General features: G+C 45.0%; 1 protein-coding gene across 1 annotated transcript in view; it reads right to left on the bottom strand.

Annotated features, from left to right (window-relative positions):
- Positions 1-18087, bottom strand: part of LOC144491833 (unconventional myosin-VIIa-like) — a 162924-nt gene that overhangs the window by 128795 nt on the left and 16042 nt on the right. The window contains exons 10-12 of the mRNA XM_078210126.1: positions 17112-17231; positions 14629-14771; positions 9139-9349 (exon numbers count right to left, since the gene is read on the bottom strand). Coding sequence (XP_078066252.1) covers positions 9139-9349; positions 14629-14771; positions 17112-17231 — 474 coding nt within the window. The remainder of the gene's footprint in view (positions 1-9138; positions 9350-14628; positions 14772-17111; positions 17232-18087) is intronic.

The following is an 18087-nucleotide window of genomic DNA, read 5'->3' as shown; positions in this document are numbered from 1 at the left end:
GGAGATTCTGTGGGAGCGAGAGGGACTCGCGGTTGGTGTGTTGCCTCCCAGGTGCCAGAGTCCGTGATGTCTCGGATCATGTTTTCAGGATCCTTAAGGGGGAGGGGGACCATCCCCAAGTCATGGTTCACATAGGCACCAATGACATAGGTAGGAAAAGGGATGGGGATGTAAGGCGGAAATTCAGGGAGTTAGGGTGGAAGCTTAGAGCTAGAACAGAGTTGTTATCTCTGGTTTGTTACCCGTGCCACGTGGTAGCGAGGAGAGGAATAGGGAGAGAGAGCAGTTGAACACATGGCTACAGGAATGGTGCAGGAGGGAAGGATTCAGATACCTGGATAATTGGGGGTCATTCTGGGGTAGGTGGGACCTCTACAAACGGGATGGTCTACACCTGAACCAGAGGGGTACCAATATCCTGGGGGGGAAATTTGCTAATGCTCTTCTGGAGGGTTTAATCTAATTCAGCAGGGGGATGGGAACCTGAATTGTAGCTCCAGTGTACAGGAGGCTGAGAGTACATAGAACATAGAACATTACAGCGCAGTACAGGCCCTTCGGCCCTCGATGTTGCGCCGACCAGTGGAACCAATCTAAAGCCCCTCTAATCTACACTATTCCAATATCATCCATATGTTTATCCAATAACCATTTGAATGCACTTAATGTTGACGAGTCCACTACTGCTGCAGGCAGGGCATTCCACGCCCTTACTACTCTCTGAGTAAAGAACCTACCTCTAACATCTGTCCTATATCTCTCACCCCTCAATTTAAAGCTATGTCCGCTCGTGCTAGCCATCACCGTCCGAGGAAAAAGGCTCTCACTATCCACCCTATCTAATCCTCTGATCATCTTGTATGCCTCTATTAAGTCACCTCTTAACCTTCTTCTCTCTAACGAAAACAACCTCAAGCCCCTCAGCCTTTCCTCATACGATTTTCCCACCATACCAGGCAACATCCTGATAAATCTCCTCTGCACCCTTTCCAACACTTCCACATCTTTCCTATAATACGGCGAACAGAACTGTACGCAATACTCCAAATGCGGCCGCACCAGAGTTTTGTACAGTTGCAGCATGACCTCCTGGCTCCGAAACTCAATCCCTCTACCAATAAAAGCTAACACACCGTACGCTTTCTTAACAACCCTATCAACCTGGGTGCCAACTTTCAGGGATCTATGCACATGGACACCCAGATCCCCCTGTTCATCCACACTACCAAGTAGTGAGGTCATGAATGAGGTTGAGAGTAGTGAGGTCATGAATAAGGTTTCAAGGTCGCAGGAGTTTACCGGCAGGCAGGAAGGTGGTTTGAAGTGTGTCTACTTCAACGCCAGGAGCATCTGGAATAAGGTGGGTGAACTTGCAGCATGGGTTGGTATCTGGGACTTCGATGTTGTGGCCATTTCGGAGACTTGGATAGAGCAGGGACAGGAATGGTTGTTGCAGGTTCCGGGGTTTAGATGTTTCGTAAGATCAGGGAAGGTGGTAAAAGATGGGGAGGTGTGGCATTGTTAGTCAAGGACAGTATTACGGTGGCAGAAAGGACGTTTGATGAGGACTCGTCTACTGAGGTAGTATGGGCTGAGGTTAGAAACAGGAAAGGAGAGGTCACCCTGTTGGGAGTTTTCTATAGGCCTCCGAAAAGTTCCAGAGATGTAGAGGAAAGGATTGCAAAGATGATTCTGGATAGGAGCGAAAGTAACAGGGTAGTTGTTATGGGGGACTTTGACTTTACAAATATTGACTGGAAAAGCTATAGTTCGAGTACTTTAGATGGGTCAGTTTTTGTCCAATGTGTGCAGGAGGGTTTCCTGACACAGTATGTAAATAGGCCAACAAGAGGCGAGGCCACATTGGATTTGGTACTGAACCAGGCCAGATGTTAGATTTGGAGGTAGGTGAACACTTTGGTGATAGTGACCACAATTCGGTTACGTTTACTTTAGCGATGGAAAGGGATAGGTATATACCGCAGGGCAAGAGTTATAGCTGGGGGAAAGGAAATTATGATGCGATTAGGCGTGATTTAGGATGCATAGGATGTGGAAGGAAACTGCAGGGGATGGGCACAATTGAAATGTAGAGCTTGTTCAAGGTACAGTTGCTGCGTGTCCTTGTTAAGTAAGTACCTGTTAGGCAGGGAGGAAGTGGTCGAGCGAGGGAACCATGGTTTACTAAAGAAGTTGAATCTCTTGTGAAGAGGAAGAAGGAGACTTATGTAAAGATGAGACGTGAAGGCTCAGTTAGGGCGCTTGAGAGTTACAAGTTAGCCAGGAAGGACCTAAAGAGAGAGCTAAGAAGAGCCAGGAGGGGACATGAGAAGTCTTTGGCAGGTAGGATCAAGGAAAACCTTAAAGCTTTCTATAGGTATGTCAGGAATAAAAGAATGACTAGGGTAAGATTAGGGCCAGTCAAGGACAGTAGTGGGAAGTTGTGCGTGGAGTCCGAAGAGATAGGGGAGGCACTAAATGAATATTTTTTGTCAGTATTCACACAGGAAAAAGACAATGTTGTTGAGGAGAATACTGAGATACAGGCTATTGGACTAGACGGAATTGAGGTTAATAAGGAGGAAGTGTTAGCAATTCTGGAAAGTGTGAAAATAGATAAGTCCCCAGGGCCAGATGGAATTTATCCCAGGATTCTCTGGGAGGCTAGGGAGGAGATTGCAGAGCCTTTGGTTTTGATCTTTATGTCGTCATTGTCTACAGGAATAGTGCCAGAAGACTGGAGGATAGCAAATGTTGTCCCCTTGTTCAAGAAGGGGAGTAGAGACAACCCTGGTAATTATAGACCAGTGAGCCTTACTTCTGTTGTGGGCAAAGTTTTGGAAAGGATTATAAGAGATAGGATTTATAATCATCTAGAAAGGAATAATTTGATTAGAGATAGTCAACACGGTTTTGTGAAGGGTAGGTCGTGCCTCACAAACCTTATTGAGTTCTTTGAGAAGGTGACCAAAGAGGTGGATGAGGGGAAAGCAGATGATGTGGTGTATATGAATTTCAGTAAAGCGTTTGATAAGGTTCCCCACGGTAAGCTATTGCAGAAGATACGGAGGCATGGGATTGAGGGTGATTTAGCGGTTTGGATCAGAAATTGGCTAGCTGTAAGAACAGTAAGAGTTTTACCAACACCAAGTTAAAGTCCAACTTTGTTATCTTTGTTATGTTGTTACTTTGTTATGTTGGACTTTAACCTGGTGTTGTTAAAACTCTTACTGTGTTTACCCGAGTCCAACGCCGGCATCTCCACATCATAGCTGTAAGAAGACAGAGGGTGGTGGTTGATGGGAAATGTTCATCCTGGGGTTCTGCAAGGTGTACTGCAAGGATCTGTTTTGGGGCCACTGCTGTTTGTCATTTTTATAAATGACCTGGATGAGGACGTAGAAGGATGGGTTAGTAAATTTGAGGATGACACTAAAGTCAGTGGAGTTGTGGACAGTGCGGAAGGATGTTGCAGGTTACAGAGGGACATAGATAAGCTGCAGAGCTGGGCTGAGAGATGGCAAATGGAGTTTAATGCGGAAAAGTGTGAGGTGATTCACTTTGGAAGGAGTAACAGGAATACAGAGTACTGGGCTAATGGTAAGATACTTGGTAGTGTGGATGAGCTGAGAGATCTCGGTGTCCATGTGCATAGATCCCTGAAAGTTGGCACCCAGGTTGATAAGGTTGTTAAGAAGGCGTACGGAGTGTTAGCTTTTATTGGTAGAGGGATTGAGTTTCGGAGCCAGGAGGTCATGTTGCAGCTGTACAAAACTCTGGTGCGGCCGCACTTGGAGTATTGCGTAAAGTTCTGGTCGCTGCATTATAGGAAGGATGTGGAAGCATTGGAAAGGGTGCAGAGGAGATTTACCAGGATGTTGCCTGGTATGGTGGGAAGATCTTATGAAGGAAGGCTGAGGGACTTGAGGCTGTTTTCGTTAGAGAGAAGAAGGTTAAGAGGTGACTTAATAGAGGCATATAAGATGATCAGAGGATTAGATAGGTTGGACAGTGAGAGCCTTTTTCCTCGGATGGTGATGGCGAGCACGAGGGGACATAGCTTTAAATTGAGGGGTGATAGATATAGGGCAGATGTCAGAGGTAGGTTCTTTACTCAGAGAGTAGTAACAGCGTGGAATGCCCTGCCTGCAACAGTAGTGGACTCGCCAACATTAAGGGCATTTAAATGGTCATTGGATAAACATATGGATGATATTGGAATAGTGTAGATTAGATGGGCTTTAGATTGGTTTCACAGGTTGGCGCAACATCGAGGGCCAAAGGGCCTGTACTGCGCTGTAATGTTCTATGTTCTATGGGAGTGCATTCCAAATCCTAACCACTCGTTTGTTGAGTTGAAAAGATTTTCCTCATCTCACCTCAGGTTCTTTTGCCGTTACCTCAAGTCTGCTTAGCGACCTTTCAGCCAATGGAAACAGTTTCTCTTTATTAACCTATCAAAACCCATTCTGACTGTAAACAAGCTGTGTATCACCTTCTCCTAGTCTCTTGTACCCTAAGGAGAACAACATCTCCAGTTTATCCATGGAACTATAATCCCATATCTGTGGAAACATTTCTGATTAAATCTCTCTTGTACTCTCTCCAAAGTTTTCATGTCCTTCCTAAAGTGTGGTGCCCACTCAACCCTGAAAAACCTGGATAACAAAGACACCGATGTCAGACTCCTACTTATTGACTACAGCTCAGCTTGAACACCATCATTCCTACAAAACCCATCTCCAAACTCCATGACCTGGGCCTCGGCTCCTCCCTCTGTGACTAGATCCTAGACTTCCAAACCTTCAGACCTCAATCAGTAAGGATAGGTAACAATACCTCCTGCACGACCATCCTCAACACCAGTGCCCCATAAGACTGTATCCTCAACCTCTTACTATACTCCTTATACACCAATGACTGTGGCCCAATTCCCCTCCAACTCAATTTTCGAGGTTGCTGATGACACCACCATAGTGGATTGGATCTCAAAACAATGATGAGACGGCGTACAGAAAAAAAATAGAGAGTCAGGTGAACTGGTGCGATGATAATAATCTCTCCTTCAATATCAATGAAACGAAGGAGATAGTCATTGACTTCAGGAAGCGTAGTGGAGGACATGCCCTTGTCTACATCAACAGGGACGAAGTGAAATGGTTGAAAGCTTCAAGTTTCTAGGTGTCCAGATCACCAACAACCTATCCTGGTCCCTCCATGCTGAAGCTATAGTTAAGAAAGCCTCTACTTTCTCAGGAGGCTAAGAAAATTTGGCATGTCTGTTACGACTCTCACCAACTTTTACAGATGCACTATAGAAAGCATTCTTTCTGCTTGTATCACAGCTTTGTATAGCTCCTGCTCTGACCAAGACCAAAGGGTCGTGAACGAAGTCCAGTCCAATTGCAAACCAGTCTCCCATCCATTGACTTTGTCTACATTTCCCACCGCCTCGGAAAAGCAGCCAGCATAATCAAGGACCCCATGCATCCTGGACATTCTCTCTTCCACCTTCTTCCGTCAGGACAAAGATACAAAAGTCTGAGGACATATATGAACCGACTCAAGAACAGCTTCTTCCCTGCTGCCATCAGACTTTTGAATGGACCTACCTCATATTAAGTTGATCTTTCTTTACATCCTAGCTATGACTATAACACTACATTCTGCACTATCTCCTTTCCTTCTCTATGTACGGTATGCTTTGTCTATATAGCGCGCAAGAAACAATACATTTCACTGTATACTAATACATATGACAATAATAAATCAAATCACACAATACTGCAGCTGGGGCCTGACCAGTGTTTTATAAAGGTACAGCATAACATCCTGGCTTCTGTACTGTGTGCCTCTATCAATATCAGAATCCAGAAATCTTGTTAATCTCTCCTTCCACCTTCAGTGATCTGTGCGCAAACACTCCCAGGTCTCTTTATTCTTGTGCACCCTTTAAAATTGCCTGTGTCTCTGTTCATTCTTCATACCAAATGTTATCCCCTTCCACCTTCTGCATTGAGTTTCATCTGATGTGTCCACTAGCATATCTGTTCTCTAAATCTTAATACCTTTCTCACTGTTGACTGCACTTTCAAGTTTTGTATCATCTGTAAATTTCATAATTATGCCCTGTATAGTCCCCAAATCATAAATGTATATATTCTTCAAAAGAGTGACATGGGATTCTTAAGATCCACAAGTAAGGATCTCATTTGGAAGATAGTATCTCCAACAGTGCAGCAGCCCCTCAGTACTGCACTCCAGTGTCAGCCTTGAATTTGTCCTTAAATCTCGGGAGTGGGTTTTGAACCTACAACCTTTGAATCATAGACAAGAGCGCTAGGCAACTATCAAGGGTGACACATTGGAGAAACCCACATTCATACACACTGGCATTAATGATATAGGCAGATTGTCATTGAGTGAGTGAAAACCCTCTCGGTTGATATTGTTCAGTGGGTTGATGGACTAAGCTTTTATTGCTGCCCAGGACCTGGAGAAATCCAGTCAATGTGTAAAAGCTAGCTGCGTACATACGAACATCACACAAATTAGGAGCGGGAGTAGGCCACTCGGCCCTTCCAGCCTGCTCCATCATTCAATAAGATCATGGTTGTTCTGATTGTAACCTCAACCCCACATTCCTGCCTACCCCCAATAACCTTTCACCCACTTGTTAATCAAGAATTTATTCAGCTCTGCCCTAAAATTACTCAAAGACTCTGTTTCCACTGCCTTTTGAGGAAGAGAATTCCCGACACTCACAACCTTCAGTGAAAATGTTCCCCCTCATCTCTGCTTTCAGTGAGTGACCCCTTATTTTTAAACAGTGATCCTTGGTTGGAGATTCTCCAACAAGAGGAAACATCCTCTCCACATCCATCCTATCAATACCACTCAGAATTGTTTATGTTTCACTTAAGTTGCCCCTCAATCTTCTCAACTCCAGTGATACTGGCCTAGCCTCTCCAACCTTTCCTCATAAAACAAGTCACCCATTCCTGGAAATACTCAGTAAACCTCCTCTGAACTGCTCCCAATGCATTAGTATCCTTCCTTAAATAAGGAGACCAATATTGTATTAGCTTTCCTAATTACTTGCTGTACCTGCATACTAACCTTTAGTGATTCATACGCTGGGACACATAGATCCCTCTGCATCTCAGAGGGATGCATCTGCAATCTCTCACCATTTAAATAACATGCTTCTTTTTATTTTTTTCCAAAATGGACCATTTCACATTTTCCCATGTTATATTTGCCAGAACTTTGCCCATTCACGTGACCTGTCTATATCCTTTTGTAGACTCCCTATGTCATCTTCACAATTTACTTTCCTATCTATTTTTGTGTCATCAGCAAATTTCGCAACCATACTTTCAGTCCTTCAATCAAATAATTTATATAAATTGTAGAAGGTTGTGGTCCCAGCACTGATCCCTGTAGCACACCAATTATTACATCTTGCCAACTAGAGAAGACCCATTTATGCCCACTCTGTTTCCTGTTAGCTAACCAATCTCAATCCATGCCGCTTACACCATGAGCATTTATTTTCTGCAATCACTGTTGATGCGGCAGCTTATCAAATGCCTTCTGATAATCTGAGTACATCCAGCCATTTATCCTTAGAATGTGTTATTTGGCACAGAAAACTCAAAGAATTTCTTATATTTTATAGGTCTGGATGAAATGAGGTTGTGCTACAGTGAGACAAATGGCCTCCCAGTATTCTGGCACTGCTGCATCTTCAGAGCAACATCTACATGTAGTTACATACAGCTACCCTCACCGCACAGTGAGCTTGGTAAAGTTGTTTAAAGGGAAGGGAGGTATATTAGTGAATGATGAGACTGATAGCCTTTCACTCAACAATCTGCACTCCACTCTGAGGATGAAATGACATTGTTTAATTGGATTATAAATCTCATCTCTCATTCTCAGGATTTTGATTTGTTTAATCTGTTACTCTCTCCTGTTCTCTACTGGTGATCAATGGCAGCACATGTAGTGATTGGGGGAAATTTTAACATTGGTGTCCAGATTGTAATTTGAAAGAAAATGGCCTCCCCTTGGCTCTTACTGGTGATCTGCTGGAGTTGATTGAACACCCATAAGAAAACGCCCGAGATGTTATTCCATTGATTTGAATAGGGTGGAAATCTGGGCAGCGTTTAGAGCAGGTGGGTGTGGCAGATTCTAGGGTGGGCAGGTTTCTGTGGGTGTTTTTGGCAGGGGCAAATTCTATTGTGGGCATGTTCTAGAGCAAGTGGGTCATTTCATGGCTGGGTTCTTTGGCTGTTGGTTTCTTTAGTGGGCTGTTTCGAGATCAGACTATTTCTATGACCGGCAGGTTCTAGAACATGAGACTTATTTGTTGGGCCGTTCTCCGACTGTTGGGTTCTGGAGCGGACAGGTTCTGTAGCAGATGGGTTCCACAGTAATTGCGTGAGCTGCTCAAATATTTCCACAGCTCAGATAGGGTTGCCTCCCTTCAAAGTGTCTCTCTGTGTGAATCGTGTTTTAAGTTAACTTAGGAACATAGGATTCAGGAGCAGGAGTCGGCCATTCAGCCCTTCCAGCCTGCTCCGCCATTCAATATCATATCTGATCGAGCTGTGGTCTCAGCTCGACCTTCCTTGACCTTCATGACCCTTGACTCCTTTGTCTATCAAAAATCTATCTAACTCAGCCTTGAATAAATTCAGTGACCCAACCTCCACTGCTTTCTAGGAAAGAGAATGCCACACCTAACCACCCTCTGAGAGAAAAGAAGTTCTCCTCATCTCTGATTTGAAAGGTAGACCTCTTATTCTGAAATTATGTTCCTTAATTTTATGGGTGTCAGTTAGCTCAGTTGGCTAGATTGCTGGTGTGTGATGCAGAGTGATGCTAATGGCATTGGTTCAATTCCTATACTGGCTATGGTAATTCATAGAGGCCTGTCATCTCACTTTGCCCCATACTTGTGGAATATGCCTCTCAAGCTATACATAACCAATTGTCTCTCTCTCTCTAATGAAGAGAGATGCCTATAGTATGGGTAAAAGGAATGAATAACCCCGCCTTGTCTTAGTCTTCCCCACAAGAGGGAACATCTTTCGGGTAACAGGCAGAGGGACCAGTAGGGTAGCTTACCTTTGGGAATTTGCTCTCTTCGTTGATGAGGGAGATGATATTCATTGGCTTGACCGCAAGCGTATCTAGTGTCTTCTGGTTGTCGGTGAATTCAATGTGTTGCCAGGCGATGTTCTCCTGAACGTAATCCTCCTGCTCCTGTTTGAAGATGCACTTCACGAAAAATTGCTGCAAGTGCTCATTGGCAAAGTTAATGCACAGCTGCTCAAAGCTGAAAAGAAGGGACATTATCTGTGAGAAAGCAACAATGACCATCACCATTATTATTACCCAGCATCCATCAGCAAGGTCTATGCCAGTACCCAAAGGTGGAACTGGTTTCAGAACTGAAGATCACAAGAAGTGTCGTAAATCATTAAAGAATCTGAAGAACACCTCTTGCTAGCTGGCACTAGGCTGGAATCTCTCCTTTCATCTATCTCTAACCCCAGGAAGTCCAGCCTAACATAAAGATAATGAGTGTCTTCTCTCTCGGTAGCCAATAGACTAAGCAATGTATATGATACTGCACTTTGACCTCCCGATCTTGGATTGAAATTAAATTGTCCCATTGCAGTTAACCGCCGAAAACCTCTGTCCTCATCCCCGGCCAGGATTCTCTGCTGCCACTGAAAGTGAATGGAGTTTTGGCTGGAACGCCAAATTCTCTGTTCTCACTCGCAGTGGGGTGGGCACGACCGAGAGCAAGGAATCCTGTCCAACACCTCAGAGGTTGAAATGCCCCGACTGAACTCGCCATTCTCCAGAAGGCTGTAAGAAAACAATAGGATTTGTGGTTTGGACGGACGCCTGGCTGAATTGGTAAGGCTCTCACACTCGAGGCAGGAGGTTCTGAGTTCAAACTCCACTCCAGAGACTTGAGCACAAAGTCCAAGCCAACGCACCCAGTGCAGTACTGAGGGAGTGCTGCACTATAGGAAGTGCTGTCTCTTGAATGTGATGTTAACCTGTCAGTCTTGTCAGGTGCATAAAAAAAAATCCCAAGGCGCATTTTGATGAGAAGAAGGGAAATTCCCCCAGAATCCTGACAAATGTCTATCTCTCAATCAAAATCATTCACGTATTATCTGGTCGTTATCTCATTGCTGTTTGCGGGATCTTGCTTGCGTAAAGTGGCTGCTGAGTTTCCTATATTACAACCAAGACTATATTTCCCATTGGTTGTGAAATGCATCGGGACACCCAGAGGACATGAAGAAAGACTGTGGGCAGTGAAATGTTGCCTTTTTTGACAAAGTGACAGTTTGGGCAGGTAAAATGGAATGTAGCTCGCCAGCTGTGCTGCCGACTTTTCCAGCCACGGGGCAGGGACAATCGAGCGAGGAAATCGCACTGACCTAAAAGCCATTTTGGGTCTCCCGCTCGATCCTCTGTTCATAGAAATCATAGAAATAGAAATCATAGAAACCCTACAGTGCAGAAGGAGGCCATTCAGCCCATCGAGTCTGCACCGACCACAATTCCACCCAGGCCCTACCCTCGCATATTTACCCGCTAATCCCTCTAACCTACGCATCTCAGGACTCTAAGGGGCAATTTTTTAACCTGGCCAATCAACCTAACCCGCACATTTTTGGACTGTGGGAGGAAACCGGAGCACCCGGAGGAAACCCACGCGTTCCCTTTGTCTTTCCCACTTCTGAGAAGGAGGGCAGACAGTCTGCCCCCTATGTAAATGCAGGTATTTTATTTTCCACAATGGAGCAGGTCCCCTTAATAAAATCCTTCTGTCAAACTAATTCCTCTTCTTGTTGCTTGATATTGCTATTGCGCTGCAGGTGCACAGTTTCTATTTGGCAAAGGTTTAGCCCAGTTGGTCGTCAGAGTGTGGGCCATTATGCAATCTCACTGCCAAGGATGCGCAGTGGTATTGGGGAACAGAACAAGAAACAGCATTCACTAAATTCAACCAGCCAATGTTGAATGCCAGTGTTGAAATCACAGAATCATAGAATTATAGGATCCCTACAGTGCAGAAAGAGGCTATTCATCCCATTAACCCTGCACCGGCAACAATCCTATCCAGGCCCTATGCCCATAACCGCACGGATATACCCTATTAGTCCCCTTGACGCTAAGGGGCAATTTTAGCATGGCCAATCAACCTAACTCGCACATCTTTGGACTGTGGGAAGAAACCAGAGCGGTGGGAGGAAACCCACACAGACACAGGGAGAACGTGCAAACTCCACACAGTCACCCAAGGCTGGTGATATCATCTGGATGTGACATACGGGCAAGGAAAACAGATGTACTTCACTGACATGCTGTTGAGTGCAGCATTCCCCATGTAGAAAGTTGAGGATGCTACAACAGAATATGAAATCTTCCAGATTTTTTTCTATTCATTCATGGGATGTGGGCATCGTTGGCTGGGCCAGCATTTATTGCCCATCCCTGAGGGTAATTAAGAGTCAACCACACTGCTGTGGGTCTGGAGTCACATGTAGGCCAGACTAGGTAAGCACGGCAGATTTCCTTTCCTTAAGGACATTAGTGAACCAGATGGATTTTTACAACAATTGACAATGGTTTCATGGTCATCATTAGACTTCTACTTCCAGATTTTCATCACATTCAAATTTAATCACCTGCCGTGGTGGGATTCAAATCCAGATTCCCAGAGCAAAACCCTAGGACTCTGGATTACTAGCCCAGCGACAATATCACTATGCTACTGCCTCCCCAGCATGAAGTAGCAGCCTGACATGTTCTGAAAGTCGTCAGCCAACAGAGACATGGGCCAGACAGACAAGCGCCTTGATCAAATCAAACAACCTACCCAACAAGATGCAACTCTCCAAATGCTGCAGAAGCAGTGATGAAAGGGGGCCTGACAACATCCTGCACACACCTGTGATTACAAGGACATGTTGGGGACACATAGATGAATTGACAGCCCATTATGGCATCTTATACAAAGAAAATAGCGTCAGCACCATGAAGGAGAGGAGAGGAGAGATGTTGTAGCACATCCATGCAAGCCATCGAGGAATTTAATTTACTCGGAGAAAGGCAAGAGAAGTGCTCTATTAGCCAAACATGAACAATGAAATTGAACTCAGTGCGGTGCGAGTACCAAGCTAAACAAGCTGGAGAACCACTGATGATTCATGACATCCCAGTTAGACATTGGATGAAGCTGGAAGTAGACTATTCACTTTGTTAGAAATTGATTATCTTGTCAGTGTCGACTATTCTGACTACTGGAAGGTAGGCCAACTGACTTTAATGATGACAGGAGACATAGTAGAATGCTTGAAAGCACACGTCAGTTGGTATGACATTCCAGACATTGTGATCAGTGACAATGGCCCTCAGTTCACGAATGAAGAATTCAGCTGATTCACAAAGGATTGGGAAATTCAGTACTACACACCCATCTTTGCACTATCACCAGTCGATGGAAAGGCGGAGGCGACAGTGAAAACCGCCAAAGGATTCATCAAGAAATCGAGCAAATGTGGCACTGATGTATACAAAGCAATCCTATAGTGGAGAAACACACTGACTGCAGACATGGAAAGTAGTCCTGTCCAGAGACTACTGTCACATGCAAACTACTCTGCCAACAGCAAAACAGCTGCTGAAACCAGAAGTGGTAACAGGTGGGAGTGAAAATATCAAGGTGAAACAGCAGAGAGACAAATTTCATTTTGACAAGACTGCCAAACCATTGCCCGAGCTGAACATTGGAGACTCAATCAGGGTGCAAAACCCCAACCCTCTCAACAGGAGTCAGCCCATGTGAAAACTTGCCACATGCGTAGACAAATTGTCACCTCGATTGTACACAGTGGAAGTGAACAACCAAGTGTACCGCTGGAACCACAGACATATCCAATAACTAGTGAAGCGGTTCTTTCACAGCAATTGAGCGGTCAGGGAGAAGGGATCTCACCAGCTGTACTGAGTACAGAACTACTATCAATCCCAGAGGTCGACATGTTCCCAACAACCACAGTGGAGCAACAGCAATTGCCAAGGCAACAAGGACCACAGAAACAACACTCTCAGGCCCAGGAACATTCCCCAAATGAACAGTCAATGTCAACGCAAATGCGTTCCATTAAGAGACCTGCACAGTTAAAGACGATGGGATCGATCTTACCAAAGACATTCTAAGTCCAGGACAGGTGGGAAAACGGGAGAGTTTCTGCTGCGCTTTTTGGGTGAGATCAAATCCAGTATCTCATCCACTCAGCGCAGGCAAAAATGAGCTAAACTATTCCTTGCCTGTACGGGAAGGGTGAGGGGCTTAATTCACCAGCAAGCCTGCTGCAGCAGCAAAAGGTGCCATTGTACATGTGCAGATGTCTGTGGTGGCACATGTGCAATCGCAACCAGCAGAGGCCTTACAGGTCTGAGAGAGTTACTTGTCAGGCCTCTGCTGTTGCAGCCGGCCTCGACCCAGCACCCCCTCCCCGAACCCCCCCAGCTATTGCAGGAGTCCACGGCCGATCACGAGCTCCACCATGCCTGGAAATATCAGCCCCCCACCCTCCAGCACCCAAACTAATCGCACCCCCCTTCCTCCCCACCAATCACCTGCAGAGTGGCAGCGGGGCCCTCCTCCCTCCCCCACTGATCACCTGCAGAGTGGCAGTGGGGCCCTCACTCCCTACCCAGTCGGCCTGCTCCCACTCTGGCCCTGACCCCCAATAGGCCTCGTCCTGGTCTGACCCCACCCTTGTAGGACCCACCCCTTCAGACCCCACCCCTGCCCAAGGGGCACCCCCCTTTCCCTAGACTACCTGGGGGGCCTCAATGGCTTCCGGTTCTACCGGCGAGGCCATCACAACTGGTCCATGTTGGATCACGTGGGGACCATACGTGATCCTTGCCCTGAGAGAACCTCTCCCGGCGAGACCACAGAGTGAGCCCAGATGATTCTGTCCTGGGCTCATTAATTCAATGCAAAAGACAGATTTCAATATGTTTGAATACGTTATTCAGCCTCTTGCCAGAAACGGGCAGGAGGCAGATCGTGCCGGATATCCAGTGCCGGTTAAATGGCGAGAGGTCAGAAATTGGGCACGAACCCTATTTCTTCGCTCTCACATGATTTTACCGGCTCACCCCACCCATCTGCCGGTAGGGCACAACGGTAAGATGTATGCAATGCATGTGTAGAGACAGACTAGTCGACCAAACAGTTGCTCATGCAGGTGACCAGTGGATGTATAGTGGGTAACTTGAGTAACTCACAGTCACACAGGGTCATACATGCAAATGTGTGTTTTGTTTGCTAGAAGAAAGGGGATGTTTGTATTTCGAACTGTAGCCAGTGAGGTTGACACATCTGGCATGCCATAGCCATGTGACTCCACCATGAGGCAAGCCACTGTAGGTTGTCCTTTCTAGGCAGTTCAATAAAGCCTCTCACTGATAGAAGATGCTGAAGAGGTATAGCTGTCCTTATACATGAATCAAAACATAAAACTAAGTAAGTGCCTGCCTCAAGTCAAATATTGAAAAGGGATTAGATACCTGTTTGAATTGAAGTTCTCAAAGCCAAAGATATCCAGCAACCCGATCGAACTGCAAACTTTTCCCGGATTGTTGGTAGCGAGTATGTTAATCACGGTGTTAATTTTATTCACAATCCAAACAAAGAGATGGTCATATATCCCCTAATTAAAACAATCAGATGCTCTGTTATACTAAAGATGCATTTGGAGGTTGCAAGGGAAAAGACTATATACTAAGTACATTGGTTGGTTGGCACCTCAGCAGGAACCCATGACAAGGTAATTCCCATTCTTAGCAACGGGTTCTGGTCATGGCAACAGGAGGAAGTTGGGATGGAATCAGGAAAATCCAACCTTTGAAGTGCACATTAAGAAAAGTAATTGGTTGTAGTGAGGGTAGTGGTGGGGACTATAGAATACCATCATCCTCTGGTTTAGGAGTGACTAAACCCCGGACCAGATGGTTTTCATCCCAGGGTTTTAATGGAAGTGGGTAAGAATATTACAGATGACCTAACAATAATCTTTCAAAATTCTTTCATTTTGGGAGTTGTTCTTTTAGACTGGAAAATTGCACACATCACTCAGCTATTCAAAGAAATTAGAGATGGAATCCAGGGAATTACAAGCCACTTAGCCTAACAGCTATTGCCAGGAAATTACTAAAGTTTGTAATTAAGGATAAAGTGACTCAACACCTTGAAAATATCCAGCTGATCAGAGAGAAGTAGCATTGATTTATAAAGGGCAGGTCATGTTTGATAACCATGATTGAATTTTTGAAGAAATGATTAAAATGGTGGATAGGACAATGATGATTAGTTACATGGATGTCCAGAAGGCATTTGCTAAAGTTCCCCATAAGAGACTGTTAACTGAAGTTGAAGCTCATGAAATTGAGGCAAATTACTGACCTGGTTCGGAAACTGACTATTTTTTAAAACTTATTCTTTCATGGAATGGGGGTGTTGCTGGCAAGGACAGCTTTCATTGCCCATTACTAATTGTCCTTGAACTGAGTGACGTGCTAGACCATTTCAGAGGGGCAGTTAAGAGTCAACTACATTGTTGTGGATCTAGAGTCACATGTAGGCCAGACATGGGAAGGGTGGCAGACTTCTCTCCCCCAAAGGGACATTAGTGAACCCGATGGGTTTTTACAATAATCAATGATTGATGAAGGTTTCATGCTCACCATTACTGAGACTAGCTTTCAATTAATTGATTTAAATTACATCAGCTGCTTCAAACCTACATCACCAGAGGATTACTCCAGGCAGCATGCTTACTAGTCCAGAGATATTACCAAACCACCACTATCTCCCCCCTGAACAATTGGAGACAGAGAGTAGGGGTAACTGGTGGTGCTCTTATCGGCAGGATGTGACAAAGTGGTGTCCTGCAGAGATCTGTGTTAGGGCCTCAAGTATTCCCTGTATTTGTTAGCAAATTAGGGAGCCACTTCACCAGGTCTGCTGAATGACACAGAGGCAGACAGCTTGCCAGCATTGGAGATGGCAGCATAAAATTCATTGATTAAGTCAATAGGCAAAAACTGTGGGGAATGGGTTTCAATCCAGGCACATATGAGATCCTTCACTTTGGAACAAAGGAGGAAGAATGGAATATTTTCTAAATGGTGGAAAGGTAGAATTGGTGGAGATCCAAAGAGACTCGAATGTCAAGGTACACAGAACATTAAAATGTCATCAGTAAATACAGAAAGTAATCAAAAAGGCTCATGGAATGCTGGCTTTATATCTAGAGGACTGGATCACAAAGGAGTAGGGGTCATGATTCCCTGGTCAGACTCACACTTGGAGTTACTGGGAGCAGTTCTGCTCACCACACCTTGGAAGGTTATGTTGGCCTCAGAGGCTGCGCACCTTAGATTTACCAGAATGTTACCGCCAGGGATAGGACGTGGGAACATTGTAGCCAGGAGCTTCAGGAATGAAAGTAGGAAATACATTTACGCACAAAGAATGGTAGATATTTGGAACTCTCTTCCAGAAGTAGCAGTTGATGCAAGATTAATTGCTGACTTTAAATCTGAGAGTGGCAGATTTCTGTTAACCAAAGGAATATGGAGCTATGGGAGATTTAGGTTGCATGATCTGATTGAATGGTGGAATATGCATAAGGGGTCAAGTAGCCCACTCCTGTTCCTGAACAACAGAAAGAAAAAGGCCAGCTCCTGATTACTGTCCTAGAACCACTGGAAGTGTGCACGTGGCCACATGTGGAGAAGATGCAGCTGTCATGATAAAACAGCCAGCTTTCATTCAGTAAGAGCGGACACATGGTTGACCAGTGGATGTAGAATGTTGCTTTAGTAAGGAATCGACACTTCAGCATGGATATAGAGGGATATGGGAGAAAAACAAAGGGGGAAAAGAGACATGTGTCTTAGTGTTAGATTCCTCTGGTTAGGGTTAATGTATTTATTTGGAATAATGACAATAACATTGACAGGTAAAGCTTATTCCTTTATCGTCTCACCTTCACCAATGCATCCCGGCTACCAGCTGCCTGTGCTTTGCTGACTGGGGTGGTTACACTCTCCCCTCTGATTACGATGGATCTATTGGTCATTGCTTTCTCCAGTTCCAGTGAGTTCACCTGCAGCATCGAGAGACACCAAGTTATTCGCGCACCTCAAAAGAGGAAGGCAGCCAGTCAGTACACACTCACAATGTATCATCAGACCTCATCATTGACCCAGGTCAGAAGAACGAGAGTGAATGCTCCTGGCATCAGCAAGCTGAGAGTTCACTAACGGGAGGGCTCAGAGGATTTCTCAAACTCAACCTCATTAAGCATTCGGATAGAGTCCTGACAGAATCTGCCAGTGGGAAATGGGGAAAGGGGAGGGGGCGGTGCAGGGATGTGCTGAAATGCATAAAAGCTGCTGCTGCTTCTTACACGACTGCTTGATGGTGGAGGCTCCGATTTATTTTCATCACCTGGCTGACCAGGTGCTGGTGCTGTTTTGGAAATTATTTGATAAAAACTCCAGGGAGGGATGGTAGGCCTGCTTGGGTCCCAGAGCAACATTCCTACAGAGATACTTTATACTCTGCAGAGCATGAGCTGATGAACATTTGAGTCAATGAGTCAAGGTTGTGAATAAGGGTAAGAAAGAAGTTGAATGATCTGAGAAGTTCGGTCAAGGTAAGGCTAGCCAGTATTTCACTACAACCACTTGATGAGCAATTAATGCATGGCACAGTGAGTAAGTATCCTGTCATCCTCATAAACTATGGCTGAGGCTAATATTTAACCCCATCTCACATGGTTTTCCATTCTGCAGCTTGGCACATGATAACACTACCAATGAAAACGATATCTGCTGTTGCATTGACATTTGAAAAGGCGAAGATTCTTGTGGTTGACCTTACACCACAACCTGGGTTGCAGTCCTTAACTCTTACATCTCCTCAACATCCCAGAACTACTTCATTGACTACATTTTGAT

This window comes from Mustelus asterias, chromosome 3 (assembly GCF_964213995.1).
Source record: "Mustelus asterias chromosome 3, sMusAst1.hap1.1, whole genome shotgun sequence".
Lineage (NCBI taxonomy): Eukaryota > Metazoa > Chordata > Chondrichthyes > Carcharhiniformes > Triakidae > Mustelus > Mustelus asterias.
This window is presented reverse-complemented; position numbering and strand designations above follow the sequence as displayed.